This window comes from Podarcis liolepis, assembly GCF_965112155.1.
Source record: "Podarcis liolepis genome assembly, chromosome: 8".
In the NCBI taxonomy this organism is placed as follows: Eukaryota; Metazoa; Chordata; class Lepidosauria; order Squamata; family Lacertidae; genus Podarcis; species Podarcis liolepis.
The window spans coordinates 87,624,751-87,641,772 of NC_139560.1; the positions used below are offsets into that span (position 1 = coordinate 87,624,751).

The window sequence follows — 17,022 nt, forward strand, 5'->3', positions numbered from 1 at the left end:
TTTGTAAACAGGCCTAGGTGAGTCAAGCAGGCTAAGAAGAAAGCTTCTAAAATCAGTTTGCCTCGCCAAATGATATATACTGTATTGGCCCAAATATAAGCAGCAATTTCCCCCCCCCCAAATTCTGACTGTAAAAAGTTAAAGTGCGGCTTAAATTCGTGACCTTACAAAAATGGACTTTTACGATATCGCTGCTGAAACAGACATATGGTAAAACGGAAAAAAATATTTTATTGCCAATTTAGTGATTATACGGTATCTTTTGTGGGCTTGGAAGATCAAAGGCTTAAATTGGCTCAGTTACAATTCTACCAACCACAGCGATTGAAATTATTCTGGTCACTTTTAGCAAAATAGTCTCTACCATAAAATGAAATCTGCATTGATATTCTGAGAATTCTGAAAGTTCTCTCTCTCTCTCTCTCTCTCTCTCTCTCTAATATACAAATGCCAATATCCACGCTGCATTCCCAATATAGAAGGAAAGATGCGGAAGCTGCTCTCCTGACTGGAAAGGGTTGGGGTGGCAGTGAGGTTGGTGTGCCCTGCATTGCACCCCCACAGCCTGCCCTTGCTGCTGCCCTGCCAAGTTTCCGGAAGGAGGCTCTGCTCTCCAAAGGGGCTGATACTGGAAATGTTGCAAAGGGAAATGCATCTTTACAGTCTTTGTTCATCAGATTAGTTCAAAAATCAAACATGAATAATTCTAAAAATGTTGCTTTTGCTAAACGTAAGAAAAATCCTGTTGTATCGTGTCAAAGGCTCACCTCTTCCAGCCGACCAGATGCTATGGGGAAGCGACAGCCCTCTCCCCAAGTAATATTCAGAGTGCTATGCAGATTCCCTGCAAGTGATATTCAGAGGATGCTCACCATGGCAAGTAGCTATTGATGATCAAGACTTAATGGTTTCAGCAGAGTCTTTCACAAAACCAAATATTCTTGTAGAAAACTTACCTCAAAGTGAACAGATGTAATTCCCAGTCCTGAACTAGAAACAAAGAAAAGGATACAAGCTCTGATACAGAGTTTTAAGGGACTTCACAGCTCTGCTGGCATTGATGCACGAGGCCCGGATAAGATTTGGTAGCAGTTTCGCAGTCACAATTGCCCCATCAAACAAAGGACCAAAAAATGGTACCTGTCAAAACAAAATGCATTGTATCATTAAATCAGTATCTATCACTGGATGAAAGGCTAAGGGAAGTCAGAGTAGAATTACTGAAATTAATGAATTTAAGTTAGTCGTTTCCATTAATTTCAATGGATCTACTCTGAGTAAGACTAACCCTGGAGACAATGTTACATAGCAGTTTTTATCAGCAAATGTGTAAAGTATTCAATTAAAATGTTTATGTATTATCTTTTGGGTACAAGTGTCTGGGTTTGGATGTTTCCTCAACTTGAATACAGATAAATGTATGTGTACACACATACACATACACATACACACCAGAAGTTTAAAACACTTTAAAAAATGTCCAATAGCTCACTCCCAATAACTACTCAGTTTAAGCTGTCTATTTGTGGTATCTCCAAAACAACTAGTGTCAAACCAAGGACTGCAACTGGCCACACTTAAACTTTGATATAAAATGAAACGTCATGTGCAACAAATGCTCTTGAAAAGTGCATTGGTGTAAAGTATAAATAATGGAAGAATGTTTTCAGACTCATTTCATGTGTCAGGCTTTTTTCATATTTTTGTTTGATATGTATTTTGTTGTACCTACGGGACTGCCTCTCCCAGTTTGCCCCATGGAGAGCCTCAAGGTCCATAAATAGCAACACCCTAGTGGTCCCGGGCCCTAAGGAAGTTAGATTGGCTTCAACCAGAGCCAGGGCCTTTTCAACTCTGGCTCCGACTTGGTGGGATGCTCTGCCTCATGAGACCAGGGCCCTGCAGGATCTGATTTTTTTCTGCATTGCCTGTAAGACAGAGTTGTTCCGCCTGGCCTTTGGCTTGGAGCCAATTTGATTCCCTCCCTCCCCCTCTTTCTTTTTTCTTTTCCTTTCTCCTCCTGCGATGAGGCTACATTTTAATATTTTAATGTTTCAATATTTTAATGTTGTATTTTAATTTACTTGTTTTTATTATTGCTTGTTAGCCGCCCTGAGCCCGGCCTTGGTTGGGGAGGGCGGGGTATAATTAAAAATTATTATTATTATTATTAATGTCCATGAAATGAAGTACTAACAAGAATTCTTTCAAAGAGTTAGTTCTATCATGCAATAGCAAGCTATCACTTAGCTTTGGAACACATTTTTAAAAGAAAAGCCTGACTAGCTTTTCAGTTGCCTTATAATTGAATAACTTTCTAAAGAAATGTTTGCAGCAACTGATATTATAGTTTGAAGACTTGTTTATTCTATTATATTTTATTCCAAGAAGACCCATTTATCCTAAATAGAACCTAATTAGGGCAGGCATGTACAGTGGTACTTCCGGTTACGAATGACATTTCCACAAATTTTGAAAGCACGCCAAAAAGTGCAAGTAGATTAATAGGTACTGCTCTGGCGGGAAGGTAAACGGCGTTTCTGTGCGCTGCGCTGGTGTCAGTGTTCCATTGCACCAGAAGTGGCTTAGTCATGCTGGCCACATGACCCGGAAAAAGTCTCAGCGGACAAACGCCAGCTCCCTCGGCCTGTAAAGCGAGTTGAGTGCCGCAACCCCAGAGTCATTCGCAACTGGACTTAACTGTCAGGGGTCCCTTTACCCTTTACCTTATTAGCATTGTTAAGAAAACAAGGCAAAACCAAAATCCAAATCCAAAGGCTGGACTTCTAAAATACAACCATTACTGGAAATTGAGTCAGATAAGCTTAATAATTTCATGAAGAAGGGGCAGGGAGATCTGGGCTAGACATGGATCTAGAATAGGCATGGATTTGGGAGAATACAGCCACTAGATTAATGCTGTCTGATTTAAAAAATAACTACTTTAAATACAGTATGGGTGATATGCCATGTCACATTTACTGGCACGTTGGCATTGGACAACTGCTCATGTGGGCTTTTTGAATCTGTCTTTTTTCTGAGGGTCCTGGAGAGGGTTTCCAAGAACGACTATTGTATTGACTAAGGAAGTAGTATGATTTTCTTTTTAATACTCGAGGAATGAAGGGGTATTTTGATGTTGTCTTAAAGGTATTGTAAGGTATTTGAATCAGAGCTGAAACTAGTCATTACTGGTGATAACAGAATACATGATGCAAGGAAGGAGCTGTAGTCCAAGACAGGAAAAGAGGTGGTAAGGGAACATCTAGCTACTTTACATGAATTCAAATCTCCAGGATCTGATGAGCTGCACCTAAAGCTACTAAAGGAGCTTGCGGGTGTATCTCAGAGCCTCTGTCTATAATCTTTAAGAATTCTTGGAGGACAGGTGAGATCCTGGCGAACTGGAGAGTGGTCAAATGTTTTCACATCATCAAAAACGGGGGGGGCGGGGGGGGAGAAGACCGAGGTAACTACTGACCGGTCAGCTTGATGTTGATACCTGGAAAGGTTCTAGAACAAATAATTAAGCAGTCGGTCTGTGAGCATTTAGAAATGGATACTGTGATTACTGAGACCTAGCATGGGTTTCTCAAAAACAAGTCTTGACAGACAAATCTCACTTCTTTTTATTTCTTTTTTTTTGATATACAGTGGTACCTCGGGTTAAATACGCTTCAGGTTACAGACGCTTCAGGTTACAGACTCCGCTAACCCAGAAATAGTACCTCAGGTTAAGAACTTTGCTTCAGGGTGAGAACAGAAATCATGCTCCGGCAGCGCGGCAGCAGGAGGAGGTCCCATTAGCTCAAGTGGTGCTTCAGGTTAAGAACAGTTTCAGGTTAAGAACGGACCTCCGGAATGAATTAAGTATTTAACCCGAGGTACCACTGTAGTTACAAACTTGGTGGATCGGGAATGCTGTGGACATATGTATCTTGATTTCAGTAAAGCTTCTGATTAAGTCCCCCATGATATTCTTGCAGGGAAGCTGGTAAAACTGGGCTGGATGAGATAACTGTTAGGTGGTTTTTCTAGCTGGTTGACTGACCGAACCCAAAGACTGCTCCTCACCATCCTGGAAAAAGGTGACAAGTGAGGTGTCACAGGTCCTGGGCCCATTGTTGTCCAACATCTTTATAAACGACTTGGATGAAGGAATTTAGGTGATGCTCATCAAATTTGCAGATGGCACCAAACTGGGAGGAGTTGCTAATGCTGCAGAAGACAGATTGGAGAACTGGGCCAAAACTAACAACATGAACTTCAGTGGGGACAAATGTAAGGTTCTACACTTAGGCAGGAAGACCAAGCTGTACAAATATAAGATGAGGGACACCTGGCTTGCCAGTATTACATGTGAAAAGGATCATAGGGTCTTAGTAGAATGCAAGACTAAGATAAGCTGACATTGTGGTGCAGCAGCCAAAGAAGCTAATGCCATTCTAGGCTGCATCAACATAAGTATAGTGTCCTGATCAAGGGAAGTCATAGCACCACACTTTTGTGCCTTGGACAGACCACGCTTGGAGTACTGTGACCAGTTCTGGGTGCCACAATTTAAGAAGGATATTGACAAGCTGCAACATGTGCAGAGGAAGGTGACCAAGATAATTAAGGGTCTGGAAACCAAGCCTAATGAGAAACAGTTGAGGGGGTTGAGTTTAGGCTGGATAAGAACAGAGAGGAGATATGAGCTGTCACATAAAAGATGGAGGAAGCTTGTTTTCGCCTGCTCTGAAGGCTAGGACCTGAATCAAATTATAAGGAACAAGAGTCTGACTAAACATCAGGAAGAACTTTCTGATGATAAGAGCTGTTCAAACGTGGTGGACTCTCATTCCTTGGAGTTTTTTTTAGCAGAGGTTGGTTGGCCATCTGTCTTTAAGTGAGGTTTCTGCACTGCAGTGGGTTGGACTGGATGACCCTTGGAGTTCCTTCCAACTCTACAATTCTATGAATCTAGGCTATCCAACAAGCCTAGAGCAAGATGACTTGCATTTTAATTCTATGACCTGCTATAGTGCAGCAGCTGCACATAGGATTGAACTGGAAATTTATGAATATTTATAAGGGTGTTTTAGGATGTATGATAATTTCTAAATTGGCAAGTTTAGCCCTATCTAGTGTGTCCACCTAGAACTGCACAATGAGAAGAACCACTTCAATATTATTTTAAAACTGATTGCCATGTTTTTAGGTCATCTTGACATACATGGTACATGAAAATATATTTGGAAAGTTTTGGGGATGGAGCAGGATATAAATCTAAATAAAATGCACAGGAGTGTTCCTGAATGCCAGTCTCATAGGAAACTCATCTGGTCTCAGAAGAAGGACTGATTCCAATAGAGATTGTCTGTCTCATGTCTGTTTCAGATCTTAAAATCACTTAAGTAGTTTTGTGTACATTTTATGTGAATACATGATGAAACTAAGATTCCCCACATAGCAACTTCTACACTATTTTAATTATTGAGAATTTTTAAAAATACTATTATAACCCATTAGAAAACACAATCAAGTTTAAACAAACCATGAGAGTGCAAAGACATATCTTCCATAGCAAGCAATATAGTTTAAAAAGCTGGTGAATGAGTAAATTATTGTACCAAATGGCTGAGAATTAATCTCTGATGACGAACTGCAATCTAACGAGGCATCTGTGTCCCAGGGAACTCTCAGTGTGTCCCTGGCGGTATGCACAGCATGTAGAGTCTGCACGGCATTCTTTGTCCGCTTTTGCGGGCAGCTTTTCGTCTCATTGTTTAGAATATCTTAATGCATCTGTGATGCGTGGAATGCATTCATACTGACAGACTTACTATTGTTTTCTCTCAGAAGCTTTGTTGAGCAAAAGACTGCATCGCAGTTCCCAATAATTATATTGGTTAATTAATCAAGACAAAAAAGTTTGCAAATCATTGCCTGGTTGCCAAGCAGGAGGATAAAAAATGAACACAATACACGCTGTAGCAATGTAACAGAAGTAACAGCTATTGGATGAGAGATTCTTATATAATGAAGCTATTAATACTAAAATGGTTAATGTTAACATTGCTCCAGGTGTCTTTCCTTAGATGCAAACAAAAAGGCTAACATTATGTATATAAAAGGCCAAATGTTACCATGGATCCTGAAACCTTACAGAGAAGCGACAGCTTTTTCATCTGATTAGGGAACACGATTTAAATACCAGGGACTGCAGCCAAACAGTCATTTCGCTCTACAAGCCTCTTTCATTCACTCTGGGGTCAGTAGCTGGTGAACAGAAGGTCAGACACATTTGCCCTGGAAATACCTGGATTAGTTTTATTGCATTGTAATAGTTATATTTTAAAAGGCAAACTAACACGAATTTTACAGTTTGGCATTTTTCCTTCTGCAGCATGGCTTCTTTGAACACACAACCCATTAGCAAAAAGGAAGCAGACACACACACACACACACACACACACACACACACACACATGGCCTTTCTGTTATGGTAGTACATTTAGCATTCATTTTGCATTTGATATTCATATATTGAGCCTAGTATACTTTGTACAGAAAAAGGGTATATAAATTGAATAAAACGTAGTAAAATGATACTAAACAATTAGTAAAAGAAAAAAAAGTTTAAAGTGCAATCCTATGCATGTCTACCCAAAAGTGTTCCCACTTAATTTACAGGGACTCAATATTAGGTAAGCATGTGTAGGATTGCAGTCCTAAACTGGTTTGGTTTAAGATTTCGCTGTCTAAAGGGGTGATCAATTGACCATTCCTACTTTATTTCAGATGTCTTTGCTTTACCACTCCAAGAAAGCTTAGAGTCATTGTTATTTTCGTTTTGTTGTCAGGTGACAACACTTTCATTTTTCTATATCCATCTGCTTCAATAATTGAATTTTATTTATTATGTTTTATTGTTTACAATTGTTATATTTTAGTACTTTCATCCTATGAAAGTCTCTCTGGGAACCTGATGGATGAAAAACATTTTCTAAATCAATCACATTTTTCAATAGCAGTAACTGATGAATTGATCTGTGATTAAGTGTTATTTTATCCTTATGGGAAAAGGGACTTCACTGGGTGGCAGGACAGGCATTGATAAATTCAAGAAAATTGCATGTCACTAAGATGCAATGAGAGGTGCATCTACACTTCTTTCTGCTGCTGGCTTGGCTCTTATTATTCAGAGTGCATTTGCCTTTTAGTCATCTATACATCATCTGCTTCTTCACCTGTATCAATTTTTCTTTTTCTATGGTGCTCCAATGCCTCAGCAAGACCCGTCCCAGGAAGCCTGACTAGCATTTGCCTGTCTGCCATAATCTTAAAGCATATTAGGCAGCTGCACATTTCCCCCTTATTGAACAGGGCCATAGGGCTACTTGGATAAATTCTGAAAACCTGTGTAAACTTTGCAAAAATTGTAACAGCTCATCTGGATGTTTTGCAGTATGTTTTGTGCTGTGGAAAATGATAGAAGACACTGGAAAACAAGGCAAGCAACTGTACAATGAGAGCTTCCTATCAAAAAATGGCTGTTTTTATTGGGTTTGAGATTGTAGCTGTTAAAACTTCATTCAGTATATATGCCCAATGGTTTCTAATGGAATAAAAAGATGCATAACTGCATGCATGTCTAAAGCCCATTAATATATTCTAATCAAAGCTTTGGAAACAGCACCAGAAATAGGGCTTTTTGAGGAGTGGCACTTGGACATCTTTGCGCCTTTGAGCCCACTTTCTCCCTTTGTGGGAAAAGCAGCTTCAGATGAAAGCACTACCAGAGCAGCATCTGTGAGAGGCACCTTAAGATGTGTGGCCCCTGGAAATGTATAGTGTTATAGAATCATAGAATTGGAATAGACCACAAGGGCCATCGAGTCCAACCCCCTGCCAAGCAGGAAACACCATCAGAGCACTCCTGACATATGGTTGTCAAGCCTCTGCTTAAAGACCTCCAAAGGAGGAGACTCCACCACACTCCTTGGCAGCAAATTCCACTGTCGAACAGCTCTTACTGTCAGGAAGTTCTTCCTAATGTTTAGGTGGAATCTTCTTTCTTGTAGTTTGGATCCATTGCTCCGTGTCCGCTTCTCTGGAGCAGCAGAAAACAACCTTTCTCCCTCCTCTATGTGACATCCTTTTATATCTTTGAACATGGCTATCATATCACCCCTTAACCTCCTCTTCTCCAGGTTAAACATGCCCAGCTCCCTTAGCCGTTCCTCATAAGGCATCGTTTCCAGGCCTTTGACCATTTTGGTTGCCCTCCTCTGGACACATTCCAGTTTGTCAGTGTCCTTCTTGAACTGTGGTGCCCAGAACTGGACACAGTACTCCAGGTGAGGTCTGACCAGAGCAGAATATGTGATTGGTTGCCTAGCTAGAGCCAACCATTTTATGGATAAAATCCTATGAAAGGATTCTGGGACTGGAGCTGTGGAAGATTAGTTTGGCCCCTGTGGAAAAACCACCATGAGACCCTTCAGTAAGGAGTATCCTGTTTCTGTCCTTGGCATCTGCATCTGTAGTCAGCCAGACAGCCCAGAGGTCTAGAAAACAATTCTACCTTAACAGCCTGTGTTGCACAGGTTGTTCTCCTCCATCATTAGAGAGTTCTCCTTCCTCTCTGTGGAAAACCTCAAATTCCTGAATAGGGATAGATCTGTCCATTTTTGGTTTCTCTCACTTTCAGTTCTCCACATTTCTGCATTCGTTTATGACTATTTATAGGGATGGGGGCAACTCTCCCAGCAGAGGAGTCCAAGTTGTGCTTTTTGCTGTTAGGAGAAGCAATCCTGAATGTTTCCTCCTCACATTTTTCAGTACAAATTCATGTCTTCCTCAAATTGAACTTTTTATGTCACTTTGTGGAAAGCTACTCAAGCAGTGCAAGTTAAGCATTTGTTAAGCATTTTATCATACTGGGTTGCATCCAGTAGTGTTTGTCTAACTCATGAAAGGCTTTCTGACCCAGTGAAGGCTTCCATCACCAGAAGGGAGAGACAAGTGCTTTTCACTAATTCCCTGCAGTCACCTGTGCCACCTCCCACTCTGTTCTGAAAGATCCCACCATCCTATGGAGAAGATTATGTATAGGTGTAAGAAGGGCTACAGGGGAGAGGGGGAATTGGTGAAAATCACCTTCCTTCCAATTTTGCTGATGGAAGCCTTGGATGGATTAAAAAACCCCTTCATTCAGCACAAGGGACACTGGATGATGTAACTCATTAAGTTCTTGCGACAGGTGGTGGCACCTGTTCGCCGATAAACCTTGGCTTAACACCACCAACGAAACTCCCAGCTTACTTAACTACCTTATCTGTGGTGATGCACAGGTATGCCTTTATAAAGGCTAGATTCAATGTTTTCCCATCAAATGTGTTGGGTAACAGACTCTCCAACGGACAGATCTCACTCCTCTGTGACTGTAAAAGTGGATCTATAGAATCGTTATACCATATAATCTTCTGTTGTCCATTACATTTGGCTCCACGGTCCAAGTTTCTGGCCTCATATTTATCGAGAATTGCTGACAGACCTCAGGAAGCCCAAATAATATACTTATTAAACAACGAAGACTCAAGTAGATCCCTTGCAGTCGCTAGATACCTGATTAATGTCTTATTTCATAAGAGGAGAAATGGATCACTGTATGACTCTGACAGCTTAGCCAAACTTAAGAACCATCAATAAGTGCCAGAACTAAGACGCATATCCCCGAGGGATTTGAATTACGGTTGACACAGAGGGAGCTTATTGTATATAGTGTTTACTTAATTGAAGTAAAATTGGTTTTATATGGGTGTTTTAACTTGGAATTGTTTAAATTGTTTGTTTATGGATAAATCTTGATGTATTGTTTTAGATATGGGCCAATGGCCGTAATAAATCAAATCAATCATTCAATAAGTTCTTATAATATATACAAAGTGAGAATACACAGCATCAGATGCTCCCATTCAACTTAGAAAAAGCATTTGTTTCAACTGAGCTGTCTTTGAGCACTATTATAAACACTAGCCATGATACATAAAATAAAACAATCAAGAACATACCTCTGGTTTCTTTGTGATCTCTATGAAAAACATATGGTTCTTCATTGGATAAATAATAATTAAAGCATCTCCAAAATCTGTTGGTATAATACCCCTGCGATAATTTCTGGTGTGCTCAGACCACACAATATGAACCTCATCATTTCCCAAGTGACGAAGCTGAAACGGCAAATTGGCTTGCTATTAATCAGGGTGATGAACACAACTTGAGAAGTTGGACAAACGGAATAATGCGTCAATAAAGAAAATTGTACATTTTCTCATTAAGGGAATCCATCTTATTCAAAATATTTATGGGACCCTGGCTAGAGAGATTGTCCTAGTTTGATGTACTTCTAAACTACGGCTTAGAGTAATGAGAATGTGCAGGAGCAAGTTCCAGTGTCTCCTCTCCTCCTTCTGTGTGGCTGCGAGATCAAAGCTTTTGCCTCAGTTATATATTAACCACAATTTAGCATCATGAATAGTTAATCTTAACTGCTGTTTGTTTAAATAAGCCATGGTTTCAAGTTGTCTTGTTTTAACAAACCATAATTAAACTATTGATTAGCCATAGTTTTTTGGGCTTGGACAACAAGTGGTACTTAATGTAAAAGTGAACCTTGCTATGGCTCATTGTCATAAAACTAAACCGATTTTGAGTGAAATCCAGATCAGCTTGTAGGATTATCTTATATTAGTATGGTGCTATTCATAAAAGGCTGACTTTCAAGGTTGGAAGCATAGGTTTAAAACCAGAAACATTCACTTAGTGCACACACCTTGGGCTAATTCAAAAGCAGTTGGTTGGGAATAAAAGATAACATGATACTGAAGAAGCTAGTTCTTCACTTGCTTGCCATGGAAACTGGATATTTTCAGGGTCCTTATATTTTGCAGAATAGCTGAAACCAGAATATTTTGATGAAAACTGAAAATTCTGAGGGTGGAATCTAATATAGTGTGAGTGGATGGCTAGTTGCAGAAGGAGGCTTCTTCTCTCCCTCCCCCCATGTGCCCCAGTAATGTGCTCTGGAGGACTGTGGTGTCATGGAACTGAGTTTGGAGGCACATGGGGCCTGGAAGAGGAAGTTGAGAAACTGAAAGTCCTGTTGTGCAATAAGATTTCCAATGGGAAGACATGTTTTTCAGATGTACAAAGTTTAACTAGGAGGAAGAAAATTAAACCCAGCTTAGTTTCATTAGACCTTAAGTGTGGTTAACAGCATAAGATTTAGAGTAAAATGTATCTATCTGACATATTAAAATAAGTGTCAACTGTATTATAAATTACTTGGGTGTAGTAGCTATGATTCCAGTTTGAATATGACTTAAACCCCTCATCAGCCAAGAAGTATACTAAGAATGTGTAGAAAAGCTGGTATCTGCTATATTCCAGTACCTCAAATTTGGGTAGCTTAATTTGCACATTATGCAAATACCATGCAAATTATTAACTAATTATGCAGATCACATGGTAGTTTCAAGAATAAAATACTGCTCCAAACTCCAAGGACAAACTTGACTACAGTTTGCAGTTTCTTTGGAGAGAAACAAAGCACAAGGCTGGGTTCAGACGCAACTCAAGGCCAGACCATGGTTTACCTCCTGGCAGTGTGGGTACAGCAGCGGGGAAGGAGGGATGCCCCAGCACACACTGGCGTGTTAGAGTAAACTATGGTTAAAAGGTGAACTATGGTTTTAAGTGATGTGTGAATGAGCTCAGGAGTCGCTCAGTGTCACTTTTACAAGTTTTACAGAATGCTCATAGGGAAGTATTAATTCTAAATTGCAGATAATATTAAAAGGAGAAATAATATATACCTACATTTTTAACTACATGGGTAAGCAGCCTTAGGTTTTTAATGTTTCAGGATTAGATAAAAGTGAGTGTTCACATGCCAAAGGTTCTGATTGAATCTAATCTGAATTTTACTATTAATCATGTCCTGACTTAATTTCCTCAGCTACCATCTGTACATCAGAATCTAACTGTAATTTACTGAATTTACTGAATCTAACTGAAATTTACTAATTTACTGAAAAAAATTTCTTCTTCAAGTCTTATGAAAAAACGGCATGTTCAGAACCTAGTTGTGTGACATTCCACATATCCTACTTAATTAAATAGCATTAAAAGCACTCTGCTTCAGCTATCCTGCAACATGCCTCCCAGGCAACACACCAATGCTAACAGTGGTCATGGTATACACACCTAATAGTCTGACCTCCTTTTCCAACTAATTGCATTACAGAGCCAGCTGGCTCCAGAAAGGAGTTGTCTGTGTGATTGAAGAACTTCTGCTTGGGGTAGGCATGGCTGCTACTTTTACTGAGTAATGGCCAGTCCTGACATCCCCATTGTCTGCCTGACAGAGTGCCCATCCTAAAATCGAAGTTTTATTTGTAAATTAACCAAGAAACTTCCTGCCAGAACAGCACTGCCTGGAGACTGATAATGTGTGCCTTTCATTCCCTTTCACTCTTACTGTATTCACTGCCAATTTGTTTTCTGCTGCCAGCCAGCCTTAGGCTATAAAAAGCCTTGTAAGACATAAGTGCAATTATAGTCCTAGAGTCAAATGAATTGAACAAATCCAATAGCACAGCTCTGTCTCCACTTTGCAAACCCCTACAGCAGTGAGATTAGCTGCTAAAAATCTAATCTAGCTATAACTAATGAATTTCTTGAGTAAAGGAGCAAGAGTTCAGTAGGGGGTTGTACCCAGCTTTCTGAACTGAGAAGCTCTTTGCAGCTAATTGTATATAAAAAAGCAACATACAGCTTTGACAAGAAACTATTAGGATGTTGCTATTACTATTCATTTCCATTGTGGCTGCAGGATGTCTGGATGAAACAGTAATACTATTCATAATGATAAATCATTGGATTCCAAAAGGTACTGCTGAATATGTCTTATTTTCAAAAGAAAAAAATATTTCAGTAATGACAATCATTTTGCAGCTAATACCATGTATTATATATTTGTAAGCATAAAAATGTAATTTCTAAATATGTTACCCTGTACTAGCATATGTATTAGGATATGCTCCTAATTATTTCACTTTATGACAATATACATTCATTAGAATTCTCTACTTATTTTACAAAACACATGTGGGAACAACTACTTTTCATTAAAAATAGAATCTCTAATAATTATTGCTATGACATCTGTCTTATTCTGTGGGTCACAAAATATGCCGCCTGCTGCAGAATGGTCACATTTAAAGGCAGCTTTTCTGGCCGGCAGGTGGTATGACCTTCTGTCATGCTATTGAGTTTGTCAGCTAAGCAAGTTGTTCAGAATTTTGCTTATTATGCTTGGAAATGGGCAAAGAAAAAACCAGGACACAAAACTGGTCAGAGTGCAAGTTATTACCTGAACAGCTCAAAAGACTCAGAGATATATTAAATATACCTTACTAAAAACCCGAAAGCAGTCTTAAAAGTGCCCACTTCAGCTTCCAAACATCTGATTGAAAATAATCAGAATTAAATTACAGTCACCAGACTCCTGAAAATAAACTTTGACACAGTGTTTTGTGCTAGTTAACAGAGTGCAATCAACGTATGATTTAATTTTCTTATACCTGACCTTAGTAAATAACTGTTCTCAATTTGTTTTTTTAATTATCTTGTAATTGTATGCACACGTGCACCAGTGTTCACAATTTTTCATTGCTCCTTATCCAGATAGTAAGCACTGCTGAGTGTAATTTGTAATGACTATAATATGTAAATCAAAGTTAAAGTGTAAAATTAAACATTGTTTTAAAATAAGAAACTGCACAGAAGTCAGGAGCGGTTAATGCAGAGAAGAGCTTCTGTGTAAATTTAGTGTGTGGGTCGTTCTAATCAATGATCTTTGGGTGTTCATATGCATAAGAGTGTCCATCGGTCCCAACTCCCTGGGGCCCTGGAAGCCTGAGCACCCACAAAATTCCCCATGAAGGGGCCAGGCACCCACAAATTTTGGGCATGGCCCATGGTCGTGGTGCCAAGTTGGCACTCCTGAGTGTGTCCCTATTTTCATTTTTGAAATGATGGCGGGTTTGTGGTTTTTAGAAAATATACCGGCTAAAGGTGTGAAATGGAGAATGCTTCCTTGGTATTGTTTGATCACTTGTTTTGCAAGAGACAGAAGCAGCTGGAGTGGGGGAAGGGGAGATTTCACTCTCTGGTTTATTGTTTGTGGCATTTATACAGCCAGCCCAAAAGAGGATTAGAGTGGCTTGAAAGAGCAGACAAAGAAATACTATTAAAGAAAGCAAAGGTAAGTAGGAAAAGCCACAATATATGGAGTGCCTTTTATTAGGATCTGTGTCCCTCCTGTAAACAGCTCTGCAACAACAGATGGAAGAGACTTTCGTTTTCCAGTGCTGCCTTGGGGCACATGCCATTACTGCTTGGGAACATTACTTTTTCCCTCTTTTTCCTGTGAAAATCTGATGTTGCAGTTTCAGGAACAGGCAACGGAAGGTTTGTAGATAGTGCCAGCTTCCAGATTGGCTGGGGTGGTGGTGGGGTCCAGCATTAATAATCATTGCTCTTTCACTGTCAATTTAACGGAGTCGTCAACTAAAGCTCCATGCACATGATGAAAAACAATCTTTTCTGCCATTGCCACTAACCACATTCTTGAAAAGGCAATCTCTGGAAAGGGTTGTTGTTGTTGTTTTAGAAGGCATCATAGTGTTATGGTGCTATAACACACTTTAATTCAAGTTGCTTTTTTCTAATATTGTAAAAAATGTAGCTGGAAAAGCATTTTTACACTAACTGAAAAATCAGTTAAAAAATAAACAGGGTAATAAAAGGTGCCTATTACATTATAGTCTACTTTCTGACAGTGAGAGCTTTTCAACAGTGGAACAGTCTCCCTCGGCCGGAGGTGGACTCTCCTTCCTTGGAAGTTTTTAAGCAGAGGTTGGGTGACCACCTATCCTGGATGCTTTGGTTGAGATTCCTGCATAGCAGGGGGTTGGACTAGATGACCCTAGGTGTACCTTCTAACTCTACAATTCTATGCTTCCATGAATGTGTGCTGAACTGTGATAGTTTCCCTTGTCCAATGTGTCCTGGCCACATCAAAGTCCCACCCCTTTAAGAGGATGAAAGAGTAGTGCTAAGGCAGCGTATGAAGGGAGTTGTACTACGACAGCATCTAGAGAACACTTTGTTGGCTGCCCCTGCACTAACAGCATTTATACCTGTACAGAGATTGTGCCAGTCTTCTGTTCTTTGGGAGAAAAGGGAGCATAAAGGCCCTCACATCTATCAAGGAGCACTTTGGAACCTGCCATTACTGTGACTTTTGAGGTGGAAGAGCTTTTGTGAATGGAGGGGGAAGGATTTCATTTGATTCTTGCTTTTATGTACATCTTTTACACTGCTTGGAAAAGATTTGAAGCATCAGAAGGAACAAATTGCCCAAATTTCACAAGTGAGGGACAGAGGTAATTCGTTGTTGAACCAAGGAGAACAGCCTTACAGGTATCTCATTGGGTTTGTACAACAGAGAGATTCTCAGATACTTTGACAGAAAGAACATATTGCACAGCTTGAGAAGGATTTTTGTCTTTTAAATAAAGAAAATGTGACTTTGCTTCATATCAAAAATCAAATGGCAGCAGATTGAGAAAGACTTCTGTATCACCATGAGTACAGACCCAGGTCATCCATCGGGCTTGAGCTTCTACAGCCGCTGCCTGGCATGAACCACCATGACAGGAGTGGCAGCAACAGCAGCAGTTATGTTCTATGCTGTTGATAATACGTTATCCTGTTGTCAATTATACTGTTTTAAATGTGCATTTTATATTTGACTTCCTTTAGTAATGCTTTCATTTGAAATGTTTAAGATAATATTTTAGTTTCTTGTTAATTATGTTGGTTTGAATGTATACTTTATATTTGTTATATTATCTTTAGTAATGTTTTACTCTGGATTGTTTTATTTGATGTTTTAATGTTGTTGTAAACTGCTTTGAGATTTTATCTTCAAGATATGAAGTGGTATAGAAATGAAATTAAGCAAGCAAGCACCTCCGAAGTATGCCATTTTATTTAAGTTCTGAACCAATTTCTGTGCAATTCAAGTTCTGCATAAAACATTTGAAAATTTCCCTGTCCACATGATCCACAGCAAATATATTTAAATGAGCACTATATTGTAGGACTTTTAGTTCTATGTTTACCTTTTTGGTCAGCGAGTCATCTGAATCAGAGGGCATTCGTGTAGAAACATGGAAAATAACTTCTGCAGTAGATGTAGCATAATAGGGTGCCGTTTGGCCTGTGCTGCCATTACGCTGAAGGCCCCCCATAAATCCACCGTGAGTTGAAAGATCAACCTTAATTAATCAAGTAAAAACAAAGAATTTACTCTCAATCTGCAATCCTAAGAAATTCCAATTAAACTAATGGGGCATCTCCATGAAAATAGGTTTAGAATTTACATTTAGTGACAATTCTAACACTGGAGATAGAGGTATTGTTTGCTGCATATTAAAATGTAGTATTTTTATAAACACTTAACTTCTCAAAAATACATTATTAAAAAGAGTTTCTTAGTCTTTCACTGAACTGTTTGACAAAGATAGCCTCTGAAATTGAATTATTTTTGTGTTTTTCTTGTGTCTAAAAATCATACAATTGTATATTTCAGTGATCTCAACAATAGAGTGCGTAACATGAAGTTCACTTCTGAAGCTTACTTCAGCAACTATAATTTCCATTTTAGTCCCTGCAGAGCAAGGGCCTGCATTTATGCTACTCTGTAAAGCACCATGAGCATTGATGCAGCTTAATAAGAAGTAACATTTCCCCCGAAACAGAAATCATAAATGCATAGGGCCAACAGAATAGAATCTCTCCCACACCAGCTGCCTCCAGAAGCCACAGCTCAAAATATGTCATCAAACAAGCCACTTCCCATGTTCCAGTAAGAAAGCCAAGCTCTCATGTGTCAGGACCTGGCAT

The 17,022-nt window shown here is 39.4% G+C and overlaps 1 protein-coding gene across 17 annotated transcripts in view; it reads right to left on the reverse strand.

The window, feature by feature from the left end:
- RALGAPA2 (Ral GTPase activating protein catalytic subunit alpha 2) overlaps positions 1 to 17,022 on the reverse strand; it is a 203,393-nt gene that overhangs the window by 53,660 nt on the left and 132,711 nt on the right. For 12 of the 17 annotated variants that reach the window (XR_014529577.1, XR_014529578.1, XR_014529579.1 and 9 more), the window contains 3 exons: positions 16,239 to 16,394; positions 10,059 to 10,217; positions 1,013 to 1,140 (listed from right to left, as the gene is read on the reverse strand). Coding sequence is in view for 12 of the 17 variants with exons in the window: in XM_083518967.1 (XP_083375093.1) it covers positions 1,013 to 1,140; positions 10,059 to 10,217; positions 16,239 to 16,394 (443 nt within the window). In the remaining 5 variants the exon portion in view is untranslated. Of the gene's footprint in view, position 1; positions 845 to 956; positions 1,141 to 10,058; positions 10,218 to 16,238; positions 16,395 to 17,022 lie in introns of those variants that run through there. The other 5 variants (XR_014529580.1, XR_014529581.1, XM_083518959.1 and 2 more) reach the window with 2 other exon arrangements.